The 21,900-nt window shown below is 44.3% G+C and overlaps 1 protein-coding gene across 4 annotated transcripts; it reads right to left on the minus strand.

The window, feature by feature from the left end:
- Positions 1-1,907: 1,907 nt before the first annotated feature.
- On the minus strand, positions 1,908-20,939 carry lrrc45 (leucine rich repeat containing 45). Of its 4 annotated transcripts, none has more exons than XM_071409594.1 (18): positions 20,840-20,939; positions 19,467-19,931; positions 19,139-19,200; positions 18,953-19,023; positions 18,374-18,552; positions 16,475-16,603; positions 16,242-16,354; positions 15,991-16,049; positions 12,738-12,815; positions 7,811-7,946; positions 7,615-7,692; positions 7,394-7,505; positions 7,255-7,325; positions 7,057-7,149; positions 6,405-6,497; positions 6,069-6,242; positions 5,630-5,777; positions 1,908-5,417 (listed from the first exon to the last, which is right to left on the minus strand). In XM_071409594.1, the coding sequence occupies exons 2-18, from the start codon at positions 19,696-19,698 to the stop codon at positions 5,224-5,226; spliced, it is 2,022 nt and encodes a 673-aa protein (XP_071265695.1). In that variant the 5' UTR covers positions 19,699-19,931; positions 20,840-20,939; the 3' UTR covers positions 1,908-5,223. The 4 variants fall into 4 exon arrangements, with proteins under 4 accessions (XP_071265695.1, XP_071265692.1, XP_071265693.1 ...); XM_071409591.1 differs by having other exon boundaries at positions 15,985-16,049; XM_071409592.1 differs by having other exon boundaries at positions 15,985-16,049; positions 20,720-20,936.
- Positions 20,940-21,900: the final 961 nt, after the last annotated feature.

Raw genomic sequence — 21,900 nt, forward strand, 5'->3', positions numbered from 1 at the left:
TCCTCAGATCCTCAAAAAGGTTCTACAGCTGCACTATCGAGAGCATCCTGACTGGTTGCATCACTGCCTGGTATGGAAACTGCTCGGCCTCCGACCGCAAGGCACTACAGAGGGTAGTGCGAACGGCCCAGTACATCACTGCGGCCAAGCTTCCTGCCATCCAGGACCTCTGTACCAGGCGGTGTCAGAGGAAGGCCCTAAAAACTGTCAAAGACTCCAGCCACCCTAGTCATAGACTGTTCTCTCTGCTACCGCACAGCAAGCGGTACCAGAGTGCCAAGTCTAGGTCCAAGAGGCTTCTAAACAGCTACTACCTCCAAGCCATAAGACTCCTGAACACCTAATCAAATGGCTACCCAGACTATTTACATTGCCCACCCACCCCTCCCCATATTTTACACCGCTGCTACTCTCTGTTGTTATCATCTATGCATAGTCACTTTAATAATTCTACCTTCATGTACATATTACTTCAACTAACCAGTGCCCCTGCACATTGACATGTGACTAATAACATTTGATCTGATGTGGAGATTTCCATGCCTTGAGACAATTGAGAGATAGATTGTGTATGTGTGCCATTCAAAGGGTGTGAATGGGCAAGACAAAAGATGTAAGTGCCTTTGAATGGGGTATGTTAGTAGGTGCCTCACGTATTGGTTTGAGCATGTCAAGAACTGTAATGTTTTTCATGCTCAAAAGTTTCCCGTGTGTATCAAGAATGGTCCACCACCACCCAAAGGATATCCAGCCACTTGACACAATTGTGGTAAGCATTGGAGTCAACATGGGTCAGTATCCTTGTGAGTCGCTTTCAACCCCTTGTACAGTCCATGACCTGACGAATTGAGGGTGTTCTGAGGGCAAAAAGTGCAATTCAATATTAGGAAGGTGTTCCTTATGTTTTGTACACTGTGTATGTTTTGACCATGATAACTTGCTATCTAGGGTTGAGTGATTTGTCCCAAAAACAATGCTTTAAGTTTGAGATATTTAGTAGCAGCCAATTGCTAGTTAACTATTCTTAAACTGACTGGAGCTCTATGTTAAGGGTGCCAGTTATATTTTGTACTGTCGTAGCTGACGTGTATACAGTTAAGTCGTCAGCGTACATAGACACACAGGCTTTATTCAAGGTCATTGGAAGGTCATTCGTAAAAACAGAAAACAATAATGGTCTAAGCCGGCTGCCTTGCAGTACACCACACTCAACCGAATTTGCATTAGAGGCTTCCATTATAGAAAACCCTCTGTGTTCTATTAGATAGGTAACTCTCCTCCATGATAAGGCAGAGGATGTAAATCCATAACACCTACGTTTCAGAAATAAGTTACGATCAACGATATCTGTGGCACCATGAGGCATGGGCATAGGTGTGGCTGAAGGATTCCTAGTGCAGCACCATGGACAGAGCCACCCACATCAGCACAGGAGACAGGTGCGCTCACTTCGGCACCATGGCCAGCGGCACTGGCTGCAGCAATGTGGAAGGCTGCACTACCTGCAGGCTGGACCTCACTCAAGTGGAGCAGTTTGGAAGACACAGAGTGCCTACTCGCCCACTTACACTGTGTTTCTCGCTCCATCAGGAGAGTTACGAACTCTGCCAGTGAGGCCACACCGCCGCAAGAGACTACAGGTGGCCGCCGTCTTTAACCACCCTCTTGCCTGAACCCTTGTAGACTAGAATGCCAGAGGCACTAAAAGCTGAAGTAAAAGCATCTGAAACATGCTGTTTTGTTGTGTGTTTACACATTGCCAGCTTGTGTTATCGGGCAAACCCCACTGTTCCTGACAATATCAAAAGCTGTACTTTTAAGGAGTTTGTCTTTTCTCCAATGTTTGACAACCATTGATTAAAAATATGGAATCTTGTTGATTTATGACTAAACAATTTAGCCTAAACTTAACAAAAAACAAGTTTTTATTGAGAAAAAAACGCAGTACCAATCCCAAAACTGCAGTGCAAAAACCATATAAACACATAGAAAAATGTACATCACACATAGGGCTGTTGTGGTGACCATATGACTGCAGGTGTGGCACTAATGAGTCAAGACAGCAGTAAAATTCCATGTGAAGGTTGAGTCATGGTAATCTCCTTTCATGTACTCTGGACATAACACTACCATCAGGTCACTAATGGCCTGGTACTCAGGGCTCTACTGTTCCTCTAACCACTCTGACATCAATGCAAATGCAATCGAAAAACACATCAAACACATCAAAACAGTAGGCCTATAGCACTTTAAAACTCACCTCACTGTGATGATCAATTTGAAGAAAGATGTTCAACAGCAGGTTGAAACAGTAAGTGGTTGTTGTGGATGTTGTTTCAAAGCCTAACAACGAAATGGACAGTGATTTCAAAGGTGATGATTCATTTAATACACCCATACACATTTTAGAGCTTATGCATTTGCATAGGCTTATGAGCCCAAACCCCCAAAAAATAAAATTACGATTTGTTGCGAAAACATGTTATCGATGTTCCCGAACAGATTTCACTTGGTTTCCCAAATTAAGCACTGGGTAGCTGCAGGAACAAGGTTGGAGATCCCATGGCATGAAGTGTTTGGGCGGAATATCACCTAACAGAGCAGCGAGAGCATGCTCCTCAAACAGTGGTTGATACTGGAGTGAAATAAATGTTGTTATATTTTTTTCTCAGCTGCTAATATTAAGCACATTCTCTGCTATAAAACCCAAGTAGATTACAAAACGGACTGGCGAGAAAGCGCGTGGCCTTCATTCGCTATTCCAGTGCATACAGATGATGTATTTTTCCCTGCTCCTCTTTCTGTTCATTTGATAACGGGACATTCTAAATTCAAAAGTAATTTTACATAGTAAAGACCTGTTGCTTCAAAAGATCACTTTCACACTCAACATACTCAACATAGTCACTTCATATGCGCAGTCGCTCTGTAATGGGAAAAATATAACATACATTTTCTTTTGACCTGACTAAAATAAATAAATGGATTTATTCTGATGGTGTAGAGTAAATTGACTTAGACTTTTTAAAATGTTGATGTTCCAAAGGCACGCCTGGAGATGCTAAAAGTGTTTATGTTAATTAATGATCAATTACCAGTGGGACAGGCAGTCTTTTGCATTACAATAACCATCTGACAGAATGTTATGACTGCCACAGCTCTAATCACACACCATTCAATTTCACTTGATTTGCTGATTTGTACAACCATAAAAGCTTCAAGGATTGTGATATGTAATAACTGTCAGTCATTGATATCGATGAGCACATGTTAAAACCTGGTGTAAGTAGCTTGTGAACACAACAGTTTATTACTATCCCTGACTGTGACTGAGTCTGAGACAAACTACAGTGCATTCAGAATGTATTCAGACCCTTTGACTTTTTCAACATTTTGTTAGGTCACATCCTTATTCTAAAATGGATGAAATTGTTTTCCCCCCTCATCAATCTACACAAAACACCCCATAACGACAAAGAAAAAACTGTTAATTTTTGATTATTTTTGCAAATGTATTATGAATAAAAAACAGAAGTACCATATTTACATAAGTATTCAGACCCTTTGCTATGTGACTCGGAATTTAGCTCAGGTGCATCCTGTTTCCATTGATCATCCTTCTGATGTTTCTACAACTTAATTGGAGTCCACCTGTGGTAAATTAAATTCATTTGACTTGATTTGGAAAGGCAAACACCTGTCTATATAAGGTCCCACAGTTGACAGTGCATGTCATAGCAAAAACCAAGCCATGATGTCAAAGGAATTGTCTGTAGAGGATTGTGTACAGGATTGTCTGTACAAGATTGTGTCGAGGCACAGATCTGGGGAAGGGTACCAACACATTTCTGCAGCACTGAAGGTCCCCAAGAACACAGTGGCCTCCATAATTCTTAAATGGAAGAAGTTTGGAAGCACCAAGACTCTTCCTAGAACTGGTCGCTCGGCCAAACTGAGCAATCGGGGAAGAAAGGCCTTGGTCAGGGAGGTGACCAAGAACCCGATGGTCAATCTGACAGAGCTCTAGAGTTCCTCTGTGGAGATGGGAGAACCTTCCAGAAGGACAACCATCTCTGCAGCACTCCACCAATCAGGCCTTTATGGTAGAGTGGCCAGACGGAAGCCACTCCTCAGTAAAAAGACACATGACAGCCCGCTTGGAGTTTTCCAAAAGTCACCTAAAGGACTCTCAGACCATGCGAAATAAGATTCTCTGGTCTGATGAAACCAAGATCAACTCTTTGGCCTGAATGCCAATCGTCACGTCTGGAGGAAACCTGGCACCATCCCTACAGTGAAGCATGGTGGTGGCAGCATCATGCTGTGGGGATGTTTTCAGCTGCAGGGACTGGGAGACTAGTCAGGATCGAGGGAAAGATGAACGAAGCAAAGTACAGAGACCTCAGACTAGGGCGAAGGTTCACATTTCAACAGGACAACGACCCTAAACATACACCCAAGAGTGGCTTCGGGACAAGACTCTCAATGTCCTTGAGTGGCCCAGCCAGAGCCTGGTCTTGAACTCAATTGAACATCTCTGGAGAGACCTGAAAATAGCTGTGCAGCGACGCTCCCCATCCAACCTGACAGAACTTGAGAGGCTCTGCAGAGAAGAATGAGAGAAACTCCCCAAATACAGGTGTGCCAAGCTTGTATCATATCCAAGAAGACTCGAGGCTGTAATCGCTGACAAAGGTGCTTCAACAAAGTACTGAGTAAAAGGTCTGAATACTTACGTAAATGTGATATTTCAGTTTTGTATTTTTAAAAACCTATTTTTGCTTTGTCATTATAGGGTAGTGTGTGTAGATTGATGAGGGGGGAAAAAACAATTCAATCAATTTTAGAATAAGGCTGTAACGTAACAAAATGTGGAAAAAGTCAAGGGGTCTGAATACTTTACGAATGCACTGTACACCCGAAGCTGCGGATGTCTAGAGGTGAATATCTGTGCTGTTGATATTTTGTGCTGGGGTAGTTTGGAGGGACCAAAGGGGAGAGCGGAAAGACCGGAGAGGAACACATGGAGTATGGGTGTAATAGAAAGGTTGGGGTCACTTTAGTATCCCACGTTTGGGAGGGTGTATGGGCACAAGGTTGTAGGGGTAAATAGGACAAGGGTTAGGGGTCAGAAGTTATTTCTTGGGACTGCAAAACCCGTGGTGACCCCTGTACTTAGTCCCTACATAAGGATGGGAAGGGTCAAAGGTTAGATGTCAGAGGTCATTTCTTAGGACTGTAGTGCAGCGGTGACCCCTGTACGTATGTGAGTATAGCGTTCTGGAGGAAGCTAGCTCTCTGGGCCTCGTCCTCTCTCATCCTCTGGATCTCTGCCTCTCTCAGTCTCAGCTTCTCAAACAGAGATGATATCTCACTCTCCTTGTCCAGGATGGCCTCTCTGTGGTTACTGGCCAGCACTGTGGTAGACAAGACACATACACAGAACAAATACTGGTTGTTTCAAGTGTGTCAACAAATTATGTCAACTGTAAAACAAAGTGGGAGGACAGGTGAGAGGCAAAGGAGAAAGGGTGAGATGGGCCTTATGTAGAGAAGAGGACAGAGGTAGGATGAAGAGAGGAGATGGGAGGGAGAGTGTCTGACAGGGAGAGGAGGAGAGTGTGCGTACCTTTCATCTCTCTCTCCAGAGCAGCTATCTTCTCCTTCAGTCCTCCCTGTGCGGTCCTCTCAGCCTGCAGGTGTCCCATCTGCTCCTGTAGCTCCACCCTGACCCGACTCACCTCTGCAACCTTCTCCTGGTCCTTACCAGACAACTCCTGGAGGGGGACAAATTCTCTACATTTAATTACACCAAAGCGCAAATATTACCATCCCAGTAAACATACAACCCCCACACAACGTTGTCTCTGCCCCTACACATATGAACATCATTCAGTGCTGAGAATTCACCAACCTGATTATGTCAAATCAGTAAAAATCACTTATTAGCATCAAATTGTCCCAGACAAATGTAAGACAACTACACTGTACTTGATCTAGGTATTGTTTCAGTGTGTATAGTTGGTTGTTTTGTGCCAGTGGTCTCTCTGACACATTCCCAATCTGACCTGCTGCAGCTCCTCTATCCTGCGTCGTAGTCCGTCTGTCTCAATGCTCTGCTGTCCGCTACGAGCCTGCAGCTCAGCTATGGTCTGTTTCTGCTGGGAACAGTGGCTCTGGGACTCATCACGGGACTGACGCAACCCACGCAGCTTCTCCTCTAACCCACTCACACGCTGCTGCTGCTCAGACAGAGGAGGGGAGAGAGAAGAAAGAGTGAATCCTCACATTGTTACTGCTTTTCCAAATTTCAGGCACACACACTGATACACAGAGACCCGGACAAACAAACACAGTTTCTAACCTATTACATTGAGTTGTTCTACAACAGGTGTATAAAGTACCTCCTCCAGGCGAACCTGTAGCCGCACCTTCCCCAGTTCCTCCTCTGCCTGGGCTCTCTCTGTAACACAGGCTGCCTTGGCCCTGCTCAACTCCTACAAAGATGAAAAACATAGTTACACAGGCTGCCTTGGCCCTGCTCAACTCCTACAAGACGAAAAACACAATTATACAGGCTGCCTTGGCCCTGCTCAACTCCTACAAGACGAAAAACACAGTTATACAGGCTGCGTTGGCACTGCTCAACTCCTACAAAGATGAAAAACATAGTTACACAGGCTGCCTTGGCCCTGCTCAACTCCTACAGAGCAGAAGCATACATTAACACAGGCTGCCTTGGCCCTGATCAACTCCAACAAAATGAAAACCACAGTTATACAGGCTGCCTTGGCCCTGATCAACTCCAACAAAATGAAAACCACAGTTATACAGGCTGCCTTGGCCCTGATCAACTCCTACAGAGCAGAAGCATACATTAACACAGGCTGCCTTGGCCCTGATCAACTCCTACAAGACAGTTCAGGACAGAGAGACACAGTTACACCTCTGTACTGTCATCTATAGGGATCTTGTGCCACATAATGATCATTGGAATTTAATTGTGATTTACTGAAGGCAATACATTATCAAAATTATCCAATATAAAGAGCTGACCTCCTCCAGCTGTATCCGCTGTCCCTCCAGTTTGAGGATCCGGTCCTGTAGAGCCCTCTCACTCTCCTCAAGGTGACGATTCACATGGTCCACCTACACGCACACAAACCCACAATGTACACTCAATGGAGGGAAAAAGACAGAGTCTGTTGTATATTTCGTGAGAGACATGGTCAGACAGCAGGTTGTCTTCTCTACCTCTTTCTGTCGAAGGTTATTCATGTCCTCCAGAGACTGTTTAGATCTCTTCTTCTCCATCTCCAAACGCTCTGAGGGGGAGAGAAGAGATTGAGTATACTCTGTGTGTGTGTGTGTGTGTGTGTGTGTGTGTGTGTACCTTCTGCCTGTGCTAGCCGTAGCTTTAGCTCTGCTGTGCTGTTGGTGAGCTCCTGCTTCAGCTCAAAAATCTGGTCCTGCTGAGACTTACACCTGCTCTCCATCTTCTCCAACTAACACACACACAGATAACGAGAGACTGACTCCGTAAACAGCTTAGGTACTGCATCAAAAACACAAACATTATATTCATACACACGAGCGCACACACACAACTTATACCTTATTCTTGAGCTGTACGTTTGTCTCCGACATACTGTTCATCTCTCTGAGGAGCTTCCCCTCCCTCAGAGCACTGTCCTGCAGAACCAAACACACACACCACAATGTTAAGCTCACATACATCTTAACCAGAACATCTGTACATCAGTCTCGCCGTCCCCCTCCCCCCTCCCTAGTACCTCCCCTCCATTCATACCTCTTGTTCTTTCTTCCTCTCCCTGCTCTGTCGTTCTCTCTGCTCCTCTTTCTCAGTCTTCACCCTGGTCAGCAGCTCTCCCAGGTTGTGGTTCTTCTGTTCCGACATGGCCAGTGCTGCCTCCGTCATCTGGAATCTAGACACACAGAACGGTCAGGTGTGTGTCTGTGAGAGTGTGTGTGTGCGTGTGTCTATGTGGCTGAAACATCTGTTATGACAGTGTTATGTAGGCCTTATTATAGACAGCTCAAGTGAACTGTTACCATCCGTTCCATTTATACAATATCTACACTACCGTTCAAAAGTTCGGGGTCACTTAGAAATGTCCTTGTTTTTGAAAGAAAAGCACATTTTTTGTAAATTAAAATAACATCAAATTGATCAGAAATACAGTGTAGCCATTGTTAATGTTGTAAATGACTATTGTAGCTGGAAACGGCAGATTTTTTAATGGAATATCTACATAGGCGTACAGAGGCCCATTATCAACAACCGTCACTCCTGTGTTCCAATGGCACGTTGTGTTAGCTGATCCAAGTTTATCATTTTAAAAAGGCTACCTGATCATTAGAAAATCCTTTTGCAATTATGTTAGCACAGCTGAAAACTGTTTTTCCGATTAAAGAAGCAATAAAACTGGCCTTCTTTAGACTAGTCGAGTATTTTTATTACATTTTTACCTTTATTTAACTAGGCAAGTCAGTTAAAAACAAATTCTTATTTTCAATAGCGGCCTAGGAACAATGGGTTAACTGCCTTGTTCAGGGGCAGAATGACAGATTTTTACCTCGTCAGCTCGGGGATTCGATCTTGCAACCTTTCGGTTACTAGTCCAACGATCTAACCATTAGGCTACCTGCCGCCCCATCTGGAGCATCAGCATTTGTGGGTACGATTACAGGCTCAAAACGCCAGAAACAAAGACCATTCTTCTAAACTCATCAGTCTATTCTTGTTCTGAGAAATGAAGGCTACTTATTCCGAACGAAAAACTGCCAAGAAACTGAAGATCTCGTACAATGCTGTGTACTACTCCCTTCACAGAACCGCGCAAACTGGCTCTAACCAGAATAGAAAGAGGAGTGGGAGGCCCCGGTGCACAACTGAGCCTCACAAGTCCTCAACTTGCTCAGTTGTGCACCGGGGCCTCCCATTCCTCTTTCAATTCTGGTTAGAGACAGTTTGCGCTGTTCTGTGAACGGAGTGGTACACAGCGTTGTACGAGATCTTCAGTTTCTTGGCAATTCCTCGCATGGAATAGCCCTCATTTCTCAGAACAAGAATAGACTGACGAGTTTCAGAAGAAATTCCTTTGTTTCTGGCCATTTTGAGCCTGTAATCGAACCCACAAATGCTAATGCTCCAGATACTCAACTAGTCTAAAGAAGGCCAGTTTTATTGCTTCTTTAATCAGAACAACAGTTTTCAGCTTTGCTAACATAATTGCAAAAGGGTTTCTAATGATCAATTAGCCTTTGAAAATGATAAACTTGTATTAGCTAACACAACGTGCTATTGGAACACAGGAGTGATGGTTGCTGATAATGAGCCTCTGGACGCCTATGTAGATTTTAAACAAAAAATCAGCTGTTTCCAGCTACAATAGTCATTTACAACATTAACAATGTCTACACTGTATTTCTGATAAATGTGATGTTATATTAAATGGACAAAAAAATGTTAGTGTATATCTAAGACAGAGTGGAGGCCACCCTCCATAGGGTTTATCCAGAGGTACAGTAGTACCTGTGTCCTGTATGAATGAGCCCTGAGGGAGAGGGGACTGAAGTGGGTCACCGTGTATATATATATAGCCCCCTGCCTGGGTCCTCTACCTGAGAACCAAGAATAGCTGTCTTTGTAAGTGCCTGATTAAAGATTCAACATGGGTTTCTTCTAGTCACAACATCAGTATCTCATTAAGATAAAGTAGATGTGGTGATGAGATTTAAAACAAGATATGGAAGGTGAGGAACATCCACCTAAGACTCATATTAGTCAAATTCTCATATATTTACATGTGGCTCAAATGTCTTCTAATCATTGTAGATCTGAACATAGACAGTAGGAAGTACCAGTAACGCACTCAGTACGGAAGTGATCCGATGAAGCGGATGCTAAACTACAGGACTGTTTTGCTAGCACAGACTGGAATATGGTCCAGGATTCATCCGATGGCATTGAGGAGTTTACCACATCAGTCAACAGCTTCATTAATAAGTGCATCGATGATATCGTCCCCACAGTGACGAGCACGTACATACCTCAACTAGAAGCCATGGATTACAGGCAACATCCGCACTGAGCTACTGGCTAGAGCTGCTTCTTTGAAGGAGCGGGACACTAATCTGGACGCTTAAAAGAAATTCCGCTATGCCCCCCAACGAACCATCAAACAAATAACGCAAAGTGTCTTGCTACACCGGCTCCAACGCTGCTTGGATGCGGCAGGTCTTGCAAACCATCACGGTTTACAAAGGGAAGCCCAGCCGCGAGCTGCCCAGTGATGCAAGCCTACCAGACAAGCTAAATACCTTCTATGCTCACTTTGAGGCAAGCAACACTGAACCATGCATGAGAGCACCAGCTGTTCCGGACGACTGTGTGAGTAAGACCTTTAAACAGGTAAACATTCACAGAGCCGCAGGGCCAGACGGATTACCAGGACATGTACTCAGAGCATGCGCTGACCAGATGGCAAGTCTCTTCACTGACATTTTCAAACTCTCCCTGACCCAGTCTGTAATACCTACATGTTTCAAACAGACCACCATAGTCACTGTGCCCAAGAACGCCAAGGTAATCTGTCTAAATGACTATCGCACCGTAGCACTTACATCTGTAGCCATGAAATGCTTTGAAAGGCTGGTCATGGCTCACATCAACACCATAATCCTAAACACCCTGGAGCCACTCCAATTCGCATACCGCCCCAACAGATCCACATGTGACGCAATCTCTATTGCACTCCACACTGCCCTTTCCCATCTGGACAAAAAGAAAACCTGTGAGAGAATACTGTTCAATAACTACAGTTCAGTGTTCAACACCATAGTGCCATCCAAGCTCATCACTAAGCTAAGGATCCTGCGATTGAACACCTCCCTCTGCAACTGGATCCTGGACTTCCTGACGGGCCACCTCCAGGTGGTGAGGGTAGGCAACAACACATCCACCACGCAGACCCTCAACACGAGGGCACCTCAGGGGTGCGTGCTTAGTCTCCTCCTGTACTCCCTGTTCATCCATGACTGCGTGACCACCCACGACTGCAACACCATCATTAAGTTTGCAGACGACACAACGGTGGTAGGCCAAATCACGACGACGATGAAACAGCTTATAGGGAGGAGGTTAGAGACAACAACCTCTCCCTCAACGTCAGCAAGACAAAGGAGCTGATCGTGGACCACAGGAAACGGAGGACCGAGCGCTGTAGTGGAGCGGGTCAAGAGCTTCAAGTTCCTCTGTGTCCACATCACTAAGGAACTATCATGGTCCAAACACACCAACACAGTCATGAAGAAGGCACGACAATGCCTCTGCTCCCTCTGGAGTCTGAAAAGATTTGACATGGGCCCTCAGATCCTCAAAGTTCTACAGCTGCACCACTGACAGCATCTTGGCTGCATCACCGCTTGGTATGGCAACTGCTTGGCATCCGATCGTAACATGCTGACTACACTGGGCATGTGCGCATGTTGATTTTGTCCACACACACCAGACGCGACTAGGACACGCAGGTTGATATATCAAAACGAACTCTGAACCAACTAAATTAATTTGGGACAGGTCGAAAAGCATTAAAAATTTATGTCAATTTAGCTAGCTAGCTTGCTGTTAATTTGTCCTGGGATATGAACATTGTTATTTTACCTGAAATGCACAAGGTCCTCTACTCCGACAATTAATCCACAGATAAACTGGTAAACCAAGTTTGTTTCTAGTAATCTCTCCTCCTTCAGGCTTCTTCTTCTTCTTTGGACTTGATATGGTGGTTGGCAACCAACTTTAAGGGGCATTGCCCTTAAAGTTGGAGGAGATGGTAGAGGCGGGACTTGCAGCACGTCAAGTGTCACAAATAGAACCAAGTTGCATTTTAGCACCTGGCTATGTTGACACTCGTTGACGAGTGCGAGCAGTGTGGATGCAATGATTGAATAACATGCATGTGGAAATGTATTTTGCAACACTCACGCACGTAACACAAGCGGTGTGGTCAGCATGTAAGGCGCTACAGAGGGTAGTGTGTACAGCCCTGTACATCACTGGGGCTGAGCTCCCTGCCATCCAGGACCTCTATACCAGGTGGTGTCAGAGGAAGGCCCTAAAAATTGTCAAAACTCCAGTCACCCAAGTCATAGACTGTTCTCTCTGCTACCACAAGGCAAGTGGTACCGGAGATCCAAGTCTGGGACCAAAAGGCTCCTGGACAGCTTCTGCCCCCAAGCCATAAGACTGCTAAACAGTTAATCAAATGGCTACCCGGACTATTTGCATCGAACCACGTTTTTTTGCACTAACTCTCTTGCAATGGCTCTATGCCCTCACTGGACTCTACCCACACACTCACACATACTACACTGACACTCCAACTCACACATACGCTCACACACACACACGCACGCATATTGACGCCACACAGACAGACACTTTCACACACGCTGCTGCTACTCTGTTTATCATCTATCATGATTGCCTAGTCACTACCTCGTACCCCTGCACATTGACTTGGTATCGGTTCCCCTTGTATATAGTCTCGTTATTGTTGTGTTACTATTTCTTTCTTTAAAAAAAATCTTACTTTTTAACGGTGCATTGTTGAGAAAGGGCTCGTAAGTAAGCATTTCACAGTAAAGTCTACACCTGTTGATGTGACTTGAGGATGAATGTGGGGTTTAAACATGGACTGATGAGGCCTGCTTACTTGGCTGTGAGAGAGTTGACGACAGACTTCCTCTCGTTCAGGGCCTCCTGTAGCTGACCCACATGGATAGATGTGGTCCTGGAGGAGAGGGAAACACAGGGTCATTAATATGTACCGTGCCTTCAGAAAGTATTCATACCTCTTGACTTATTCCACATTTTGTGTTACAGCCTGAATTCAAAATGTATTAAATAGATCTTCACACAATAGCCCATAATGACAACGTAAAAACATGTTTTTAGAAATGTTTGCAAATGTATTGAAAATATAGAACACTCATTTACATAAGTATTCAACCTCTGAGCCAATACATGTCAGAATCACCTTTGGCAGTGATTACAGTTGAGTCTTTCTGGATAAGTCTCTAAGAGCTTTGCACACCTGGATTGTACAATATTTTCACATTATTATATTTTTATTCTTCAAGCTCTGTCAAGTTGGTTGTTGATGATTGCTAGACAGCCATTTTCAAGTCTTGCAATTGATTTAAGTCAAAACTGTAACTAGGCCATTTAGGAAAATTCAATGTCCTGTGTATATTTGGCCTCGTTTTTTAGGTTATTGTCCTGCTGAAAAGTGAATGTCTCCCAGTGTCTCTTGGAAAGCAAACTGAACCAAGTTTTCCTCTAGGATTTTGCCTGTGCTTAGCTCTATTCCATTTATTTATATCCTGAACACAAAGAGTTATGTTTGGGGTAAACACACCACTCATATTTTCAAGCATGGTGGTGGCTGCATCATGTTGTGGGTATGCTTGTCATCGGCAAGGACTAGGGAGTTTTTAGGATAAAAAGTTAATTTCTTTTTGGGCAGTTTTACTTTAGTGCCTTATTGCAAACATGATGCATGTTTTGAAATATTTGTATTCTGTACAGGCTTCTTCCTTTTCACTCTGTCATTTAGATTAGTATTGTGGAGTAACTACAATGTTGTTGATCCATCCTCAGTTTTCTCCTATCACAGCCATTAAACTCTATAACGGTTTTAAAGTCACCATTGGCCTCATGGTGAAACCCGTGAGTGGTTTCCTTCCTGAACCTGCACATTTGTGGCCTGCTGGAGGTCATTTTGCAGGGCTCTGGCAGTGCACCTCCTTGCACAAAGGCGGAGGTAGCGGTCCTGCTGCTGGGTTGTTGCCCTCCTACGGCCTCCTCCACGTCTCCTGATATACTGGCCTGTCTCCTGGTAGCGCCTCCATGCTCTGGACACTACGCTGACAGACACAGCAAACCTTTTTGCCACAGCTCGCATTGATGTGCCATCCTGGATGAACTGCACTACCTGAGCCACTTGTGTGGGTTGTAGACTCCGTCTCATGCTACCACTAGAGAGCACCGTCAGCATTCAAAAGTGACCAAAACATCAGCCAGGAAGCATAGGAACTGAGAAGTTGTTTGTGGTCACCACCTGCAGAATCACTCCTTTTTTGGGGGTGTCTTGCTAATTGCCTATAATTTCCACCTTTTGTCTATTCCATTTGCACAACAGCATGTGAAATTTATTGTCAATCAGTGTTGCTTCCTAAGTGGACAGTTTGATTTCATAGAAGTGTGATTGACTTGGAGTTACATTGTGTTGTTTAAGTGTTCCCTTTATTTTTTTGAGCAGTGTATATATATATATATGTATATCAGATGTATCCTGTTTCCATTGATTATCCTTGACATGTTTCTACAACTTAATTGAATTTACCACAGGTGGACTCCGATCGATTGGACATGATTTGGAAAGGCACACACCGGTCTATATAAAAGGTCACACAGTTGACAGCGCATTTCAAAGCAAAAACCAAGCCATGAGGTTGAAGGAATTGTCCGTAGAGCTCCGAGACAGAATTGTGTCGAGGCACAGATCTGGGAAAGGGCACCAACAAATTTCTGCAGCATTGAAAGTTCCCAGGAAAACAGTGGCCTCCACCATTCTTAAATGGAAGAAGTTTGGAACTACCAAGACTCTTCCTAGAGCTGGCCGCCCGGCCAAATTGAGCAATCGGGGGAGAAGGGCCTTGGTCAGTGAGGTCACCAAGAACCCGATGGTCACTCTGACAGAGCTTCAGATTTCCTCTGTGGAGATGGGAGGACCTTCCAGAAGGACAACCATCTCTGCAGCACTCCACCAATCAGGCCTTTATGGTAGTGGACGGAAGCCCCTCAGTAAAAGGCACATGACAGTCTCCTCAGTAAAAGACACATGACAGCCCGCTTGGAGTTTTCCAAAAGGCACCTAAAGACTCTCTGACCATGAGAAAGAAGCTTCTCTGGTCTGATGAAACCAAGATTGAACTCCTTGGCATGAATGCCAAGCGTCACGTCTGGAGGAAACCTGGCACCATCCCTACAGTGAAGCATGGTGGTGGCAGCATCATGCAGTGAGGATGTTTTTCAGCTGCAGGGACTGGCAGACTAGTCAGGATCGAGGGAAAGATGAACGGAGCAAAGTACAGAGAAATCCTTGATGAAAACCTGCTCCAGAGCGCTCAGGACCTCAGACTGAGGCGAAGGTTCACCTTCCAACAGGACAACGACCCTAAGTACACAGCCAAGACATTTACATTTACATTTAAGTCATTTAGCAGACGCTCTTATCCAGAGCGACTTACAAATCACAGGAGTGACTTCAGGACAAGTCTCTGAATGTCATTAAGTGGCCCAGCCAGAGCCCGGACTTCTCTAATCGAACATCTCTAGAGAGACCTGAAAATAGCTGTGCAGTGATGATACCCATCCAACCTGACAGAGCTTGAGGATCTGCAGAGAAGAATGGGAGAAACTCCCCAAATACAGGTGTGCCAAGCTTGTAGTGTCATACCAAGAAGACTCGAGGCCCTAATCTCTGCCAAAGGTGCTTCATCTGAGTAAAAGGGTCTGAATACTTATGTAAATGTAATATTAACGTTTTAGTTTTTTATACATTTTTTAAATGTCTAAAAACCTGTTTTTGCTTTGTCATTATGGGGCATTGTGTGTAGATTGATGAGAAAAATAAATCATTTCATCAATTTTAGAATAAGGCTGTAACACAACAAAATGTGGAAAAAGTCAAGGGGTCTGAATACTTTCCGAATGCACTGTAGCTACATGACTTATGTTAGCCTGGGTGCCAGTCTGTTTCTGCTTTTAAGCCAAGTTGTCATTGTCTAGCCAGACAAGTCCTGTTGGCAACACAATAACGTTGCTATTGTTGTTATTATTTTTCTTATTATTGTTGATGCAGAAACAGTCAAGGCTAGTCTTTTTGTACCACTCACGCTGACCTGGTGCTTCGGCCCATCTCGTCTCTCTGTTTGTCTATGGTCTCCATCAGACTCAGGAACTAAAGGGAGAGAGGGAAAGGCAACATAAATATCTTACATACAGGGCTTCTTGTTCATCTGCACACACATTTCTAAACATAAAATGGTAAATAATAAACCAAGATACAGTATATTATGTGCAGTGCTATTCCCTTGTCCCTCCCCTTCTTGTTCTACATGGAGGAGAAGTCTATTTCCCAGCAGCTCCATACCTGGCGTCCCTTCTCCTCCTTGAGGATCTGGATCTCCTTGCTGAGGACTTGGGTTCTGCTGCGGCTCTCTCTCACAGTGGACTGCCTGTCCGAGTTATGATCCATCGCCTGCTCTATGGAGGGGGGAGACCATAGGTGGGGGGTGGTTACTTCGATCAAAAACATTACAATAACAGATGTTCAGCAACACACAAGCTTAGACAGACAGACAGACACACACACAAACAGCTTACCGAGGGCTTTGAGTGTGTCGCTGGGGATGTTGTTTCCAGCCATCTCCAGGTGTGTCAGGGTCCTGTTCTGCTGTAGAGCCTCCAGGAAGGACCGGCCACCCAGCAGACCAATGTTGTTCCACCTCACATCTATACAACCACAACACAGGCACCAGACCAGAGAGAGAACCATGACACCTTTGCTGTCTAGGCATCAAATGGTACATTGTTCATGGACCCAGTCTCCCAGAAAAAAATCTAGTTCCAGCCTGTATCCTAGCACCCAAAATGTGATATTTTCGGTTCTGAAGGTATTGAATCGGTGTAAGCAATATGGTGATGACCTTGCTTTCTCATGGGCTCTCGGGACCATATTGCTTACACCTATCTGGTTCTTTCAGTTGTGAAGACAGTGACACCGAAGGTGTAGGGGCTAGGAGAATAGCTTCTGGGTTGTTTTCAGACAAGGCTTTGGTCTACTCTACAGGGATGTAATGATTCACAATACCCATCGGTCCCGGTTCAAATGTTTAAGACATGATGGTTCAAATGTTTAAGACATGAGTGCATCGGTCCGGACCCCAAACCGATCGAAATGTAGCATGCATCAGTCAGGAAATCGATTCAAACATTACAAATCGCCGGTTCACTAAAATGTTTTGGACAAATAACTTTCTTTCTACCTTCTGAAATACTGCTCATCTTTTGTGACAACTGCATCCTCTTCTTCAGTGTCTAACTAAGCATGTCATTGTGTTAACAGTCATTGATCTACAAGTCATTTTGCATGCCGAACACCCCCAGGCCATATCAGTAGCCTAGTCAAACTACGCGCTAATTTCAGTTTATGTGACAAAACAAGCAGTCATTGTGTAGAGAATCATAGTACCATCTAAACGGCTGCGTTTCCATAACCAAAAATATTGTATTTTCAGCTGGTGTACAAAACCGAAAGTAAAAGACTCAAAAATGAAACTAAAGAACGGGAAGCATAGAAATAGTGCGCATACAACCAATCTACCGCTTCTTAGACATGCTTTCAATGAGAATGACAGATCTACACTGAGTATACAAAACATTAAGAACACCTGCTTTTTCCATGACATAGACTGACCAGGTGAAAGCCATGATCCCTTATTGATGTCACGTGTTAAATCCACTTCAATCAGTGTAGATGAAGGGGAGGAGACAGGTTAAAGAAGGATTTTTTTAGCCTTGAGACAATTGAGATATGGATTGTGTATGCGTGTCAGAGGGTGAATGGGCAAGACAAAATATTTAAGTGTCTTTGAACGGGGTATGGTAGTAGATTCCAGGCGCACTGGTTTGTGTCAAGAACTGCAACGCTGCTGGGTTTTTCACGCTCAACAGTTTCCAGTGTGTATCAAGAATGGTCCACCACCCAAAGGACATCCATAGACATATACAGTACATAATTTACACACACACAGAAGTCAAATCAGACAGATACAGCTCAGAGGCTCAGCCTATGAGCTCCATCAGCAGCTGATTTTAATATAGAATGAAAAATGAATGTGTTTATGCAACAAATATTAGTACATCGTATCGCATCGAACCGAATCGATTCTTTCCTCTAATCAAATCGCATTGAATCGCTTCAAACTAAAACGTATTGTTCCTGTATCGGTGCCCATGCATCTAGATACATATTGAATCGTCCTGAAAGGGAACGATGCACACCCCGACTACTCTAGTTGAATCTTGACTCTAGTGATCTTGGCTGTATTGAGTCATTTCCCAATGTGTGGTGCTCCTTTGTGAAGTTTTCCCTACGTACAGATCTAGGATCAGCTTCCTCTACCCCCATCCTAAACTTAACCATTTGTGGGGGAAATGCAAAACTGACCCAAAATCAGCATCTAAAAAGTAACTTCACCCTACACCTGCAAACCCACTGACCCAGTTCCTGCAGGGTGCTGTTCCGCTTGAGGGCCAGGCAGAGCTCTGAGGCCCCCTGGTGGTTGATCTGGTTGTTGCGCAGGTCCAGCTGGGTTAGACAGGCGTTGGTGGCCAAACCCTCACAGAACACTGAGAACGCCTCCTCCCACATCCCCAACGCATTCCACTCCAACACCAGCCTGTGTCCAACACAACAACCTTAGCTTGGGTTATGGTTCCCATAGCAATGCAGTATCGTTGTGTATGCACAACTCATGCTGGTCCCAGAAGAAAATAGAGGGATTATTTTTATTTATTTAAAAATATATATTTTTTAAACGTAACCTTTATTTAACTAGGCAAGTCAGTTAAGAACAAATTCTTATTTACAATGACGGCCTACCCCGGCCAAACCTGGACGACTCTGGGCCAATTTGAGTGCCGCCCTATGCTCCCAGAAGAAAATAGAGGGATTATAACTGAAATAATCTTAACATACCTGAACGCTTAGCCACATTTCATAGACATTTAAATAGAAATGTCAACCAAACATTTTTCATTGAATGATCTAGCTTGCTATTAGCTCACTAACCAACTCACCTGCACAGTGTCTTGTTTCTCACCAACAGCTTCCCTAAAGCCTCAGCTCCTGTTGATCTCAAGTTATTTCCCTGACAACAAATAGAAAATATGTGATCAAATTGAAATTTGTCAAGTCAGACTGGCCACCCCAACTCAGACTGGTCAAGTGGTCTGCAGTGTGTAGAGGCCTCTGATAGTCCTTACCTTCAGATCCAGAACTTTAACAGTAGTGTTGGCACACAGCCCATTCAGGAGCAGTTTGGCACCTGGACATGACAAAGACAAGTGGCAGTCAGGAGCAAGTGTTATCAAAGCGTTGCTATAAAAGTGTTATCTAAGCATTATAACAATGTAACTAAACAGCAGCAACAAAGCAGACAGTTCTAGCTATATAATCTCTGTGCAGCAGTAGCAAAAGCCCTACAGGATTCATAGTACATTCATGGCTCAAATATATACAGTATCACACAGTCAGCACATTAACAAAAAGACAGAAAGATCCCCACACGACTACCACCCAACAAACACATACCTTCCTCAGTGAGCATGCAGTCACTGAGGGCCAGCTCGGTAAAGAGTGTGTCTTTGTGGAGGACCCTCCCCAGCACGGCACAGGTGTCTACAGACAGGCTGTGTCCCCTCAGGTCCAGCCTGGATCCTGGTGCGGCTCCCCTGGTCTCCTGGAGCTGAGCTAGCACTGACTCCTGGGGCTCCACGCCCCCCTCCTTACACAGACGCAGGTAGGTCCGTCTGAAATCCTCCATACTGGGCCGTACACTGTCTCAGAGCTGTTTGGATTCCTTTTGAGCTCCTCTGTCGTTTGTTACTAGTATTCTCCTCCTCTCTTTAAGTCCCTCTGTTCCTCTCCAGGTTCTCTGTGCTGCTTCAATCCCTCATCCGCCCACTCACCCCTTCTTTTCCTCTTCAGTTTTTCTTTGTTCCTTCCCGGACCCCCCAATCCTGTCCAGCGCTGTGCTGTCGCCCTGGCCTGATGGAGCTGTGGGGTGAATTGGGAGACAAGTGAGGAAATCCAGCTTAGACTGTGTCTGTTTGACATACAAAATAAATTACACATAATTCCTAGGCTCTTTACTCTCTCTCTCTCTGGGGTTTGGATGTCTTAAAAAAAAATCAGCTCAAGAGCTTTGTAAGATGGCCATTTACATCATTGAGTAACCGGAACTGGTTACAATAATCAACATTGCATAAATTACAGCAAGAACTATGATTAACAAGCTAGCAGCTGGTGCAGAATTGTCAAAGCCTACTTTTGACCACTACATCAATTAGGATGCATTCAGAGCTAAAAGTGACATCAGGCAGGCAGCAATCATCTCTTTCAGTGATTTTGGCAGACAATGCATGGCTGAAGAAGATGAAGCAAGCCAGTCCACTTCCCAATTAGTGATGATGGCCCTTCAGCAACTGCCACCATTTCTGATTTATCTAGCTAACGTTACCTAGCCATTTCCCTAACTAGCTAGATATTTAAATAGTAAGACTAAGGTTGCAGCACACAGTGGTTCACTGTCTATCTGGTTAACCAAACCACTGATGAAAATTGTTGGATGAGTAGTAACCCACCTTATTGTTGTTGACAAATGAGCTTATCCATGGCTGACGGGCTAGCTGTTACAGTAGTACAGTAACGTTAGCTAATCTGTTAACATGAGTAATGGCTAATAGACTAACTGACACTATTAGTAAACAATGAGATGAACGTTAACTAGCTAGCTACAGTACTGTAGTTACTGGCAGCTTGTTTAGCTAACTAGCTAACGTTACCTGTTCACCTTCCTGCAATATCTTGCTTCCTAGCTTTAAAAAAATCAAAAGTCAAGAGAAGAAACGAGAGGAATTTACACTGTAGATCACATCGCTATAAGGTTTTTGCAAAGATCAAACCTTGTTAGTTGTTGTTGACTAGTACAAGTTTTCAAATGACAGTTGAATTAGCGCGAAGGTAACCAGGAAGTGGGATTCACGTCGGATTGATATGTACGTAAGCGCAGTGCATGTCGTTAAGTGTAGTTGTGAGGAGCGCGCGCGATGGAGGAGTCTTGGCGCTCTATTTGGAACATTATAGACCCTGTCTGTGCTTGCCTTTCATCATGTTTTCTAAAGAAATGACTCAGTTGTTGCTTAGTCGCTCGTTTTGTTCAACATCTGTAAACTGAAAGTAATGTTAATAGGGGCAGGTAGCCTAGCAGTTAGTGCAGAGAGACAGCAACAGGAAGGTTGCCAGTTCGAATCCCTGGTCTGACAGGAAAAATCTGTCAGGAAGTGAGCTGGCAACCGGAGAGTTGCTGGTATCAAAATCCTAAATGATGTTGCCTGCTGTTGTGCCCCTTGAGCAAGGCACATAACTCCCCACAACTACAGCGCCCAGTGTGGCAGCCCCCGCACCTCTCCAAAAAACATGTGTGTCTTTCAGAGGGGTTGGGTTAAAAGCAGAAGTCAACATTTGTTTGGACCTTGTGTGCAATTGACCAATAAAGTGATCTCATATCTCTTAATCTTAAAACTAGCAAGCTACAGTATCAACCAGCCACACACTGTTAGGCAAAAGCTAGCTACATAGCTCGCTGTGTCTGCTTGAATCAGAAACATCTCAAAAGATCCGACTTTCATCATCTCTTCTGATTAAGTGCTTCAGTTGTTCTTCAGTCAATCAAATCCTGAAAATAATAACACTTAGTGGCCTGTTCTTTGAAATTAATTTAACCTTTGAAAACCGAAGTAACTTTACAACCTTGTAAACAAATGCGGCAGCATGTTGGTGGAAGTTCTATGTTACAGATGACATATTGATCTGTGGATCTGAGCATTCCACACCTGTCTGAGAATAAGCAGCTTTGAATGACCTGAAATTGGGTTTGTCCTAAAAGACAGAGGGAGAGAGACAAAAACTCTTATTTAAACCCAGAGGAGGAAAGAAAGAGTTCTCAGATGGGGTTTAGGCTGTT

Source organism: Salvelinus alpinus, chromosome 7 (genome assembly GCF_045679555.1).
Source record: "Salvelinus alpinus chromosome 7, SLU_Salpinus.1, whole genome shotgun sequence".
Classification (NCBI taxonomy): domain Eukaryota; kingdom Metazoa; phylum Chordata; class Actinopteri; order Salmoniformes; family Salmonidae; genus Salvelinus; species Salvelinus alpinus.

Excerpts from the sequence above, each read along its gene's own strand:
- lrrc45 (XM_071409591.1), bottom strand. The coding sequence starts at position 19,698 with ATGGAGGATTTCAGACGGACCTACCTGCGTCTGTGTAAGGAGGGGGGC. Across the intron at positions 7,150-7,254 it reads ATAACCTTCGACAGAAAGAG|GTGGACCATGTGAATCGTCA; the intron begins GTAGAGAAGACA and ends GTGTGCGTGTAG. Across the intron at positions 6,498-7,056 it reads AGCGGATACAGCTGGAGGAG|GAGTTGAGCAGGGCCAAGGC; the intron begins GTCAGCTCTTTA and ends TCATCTTTGTAG.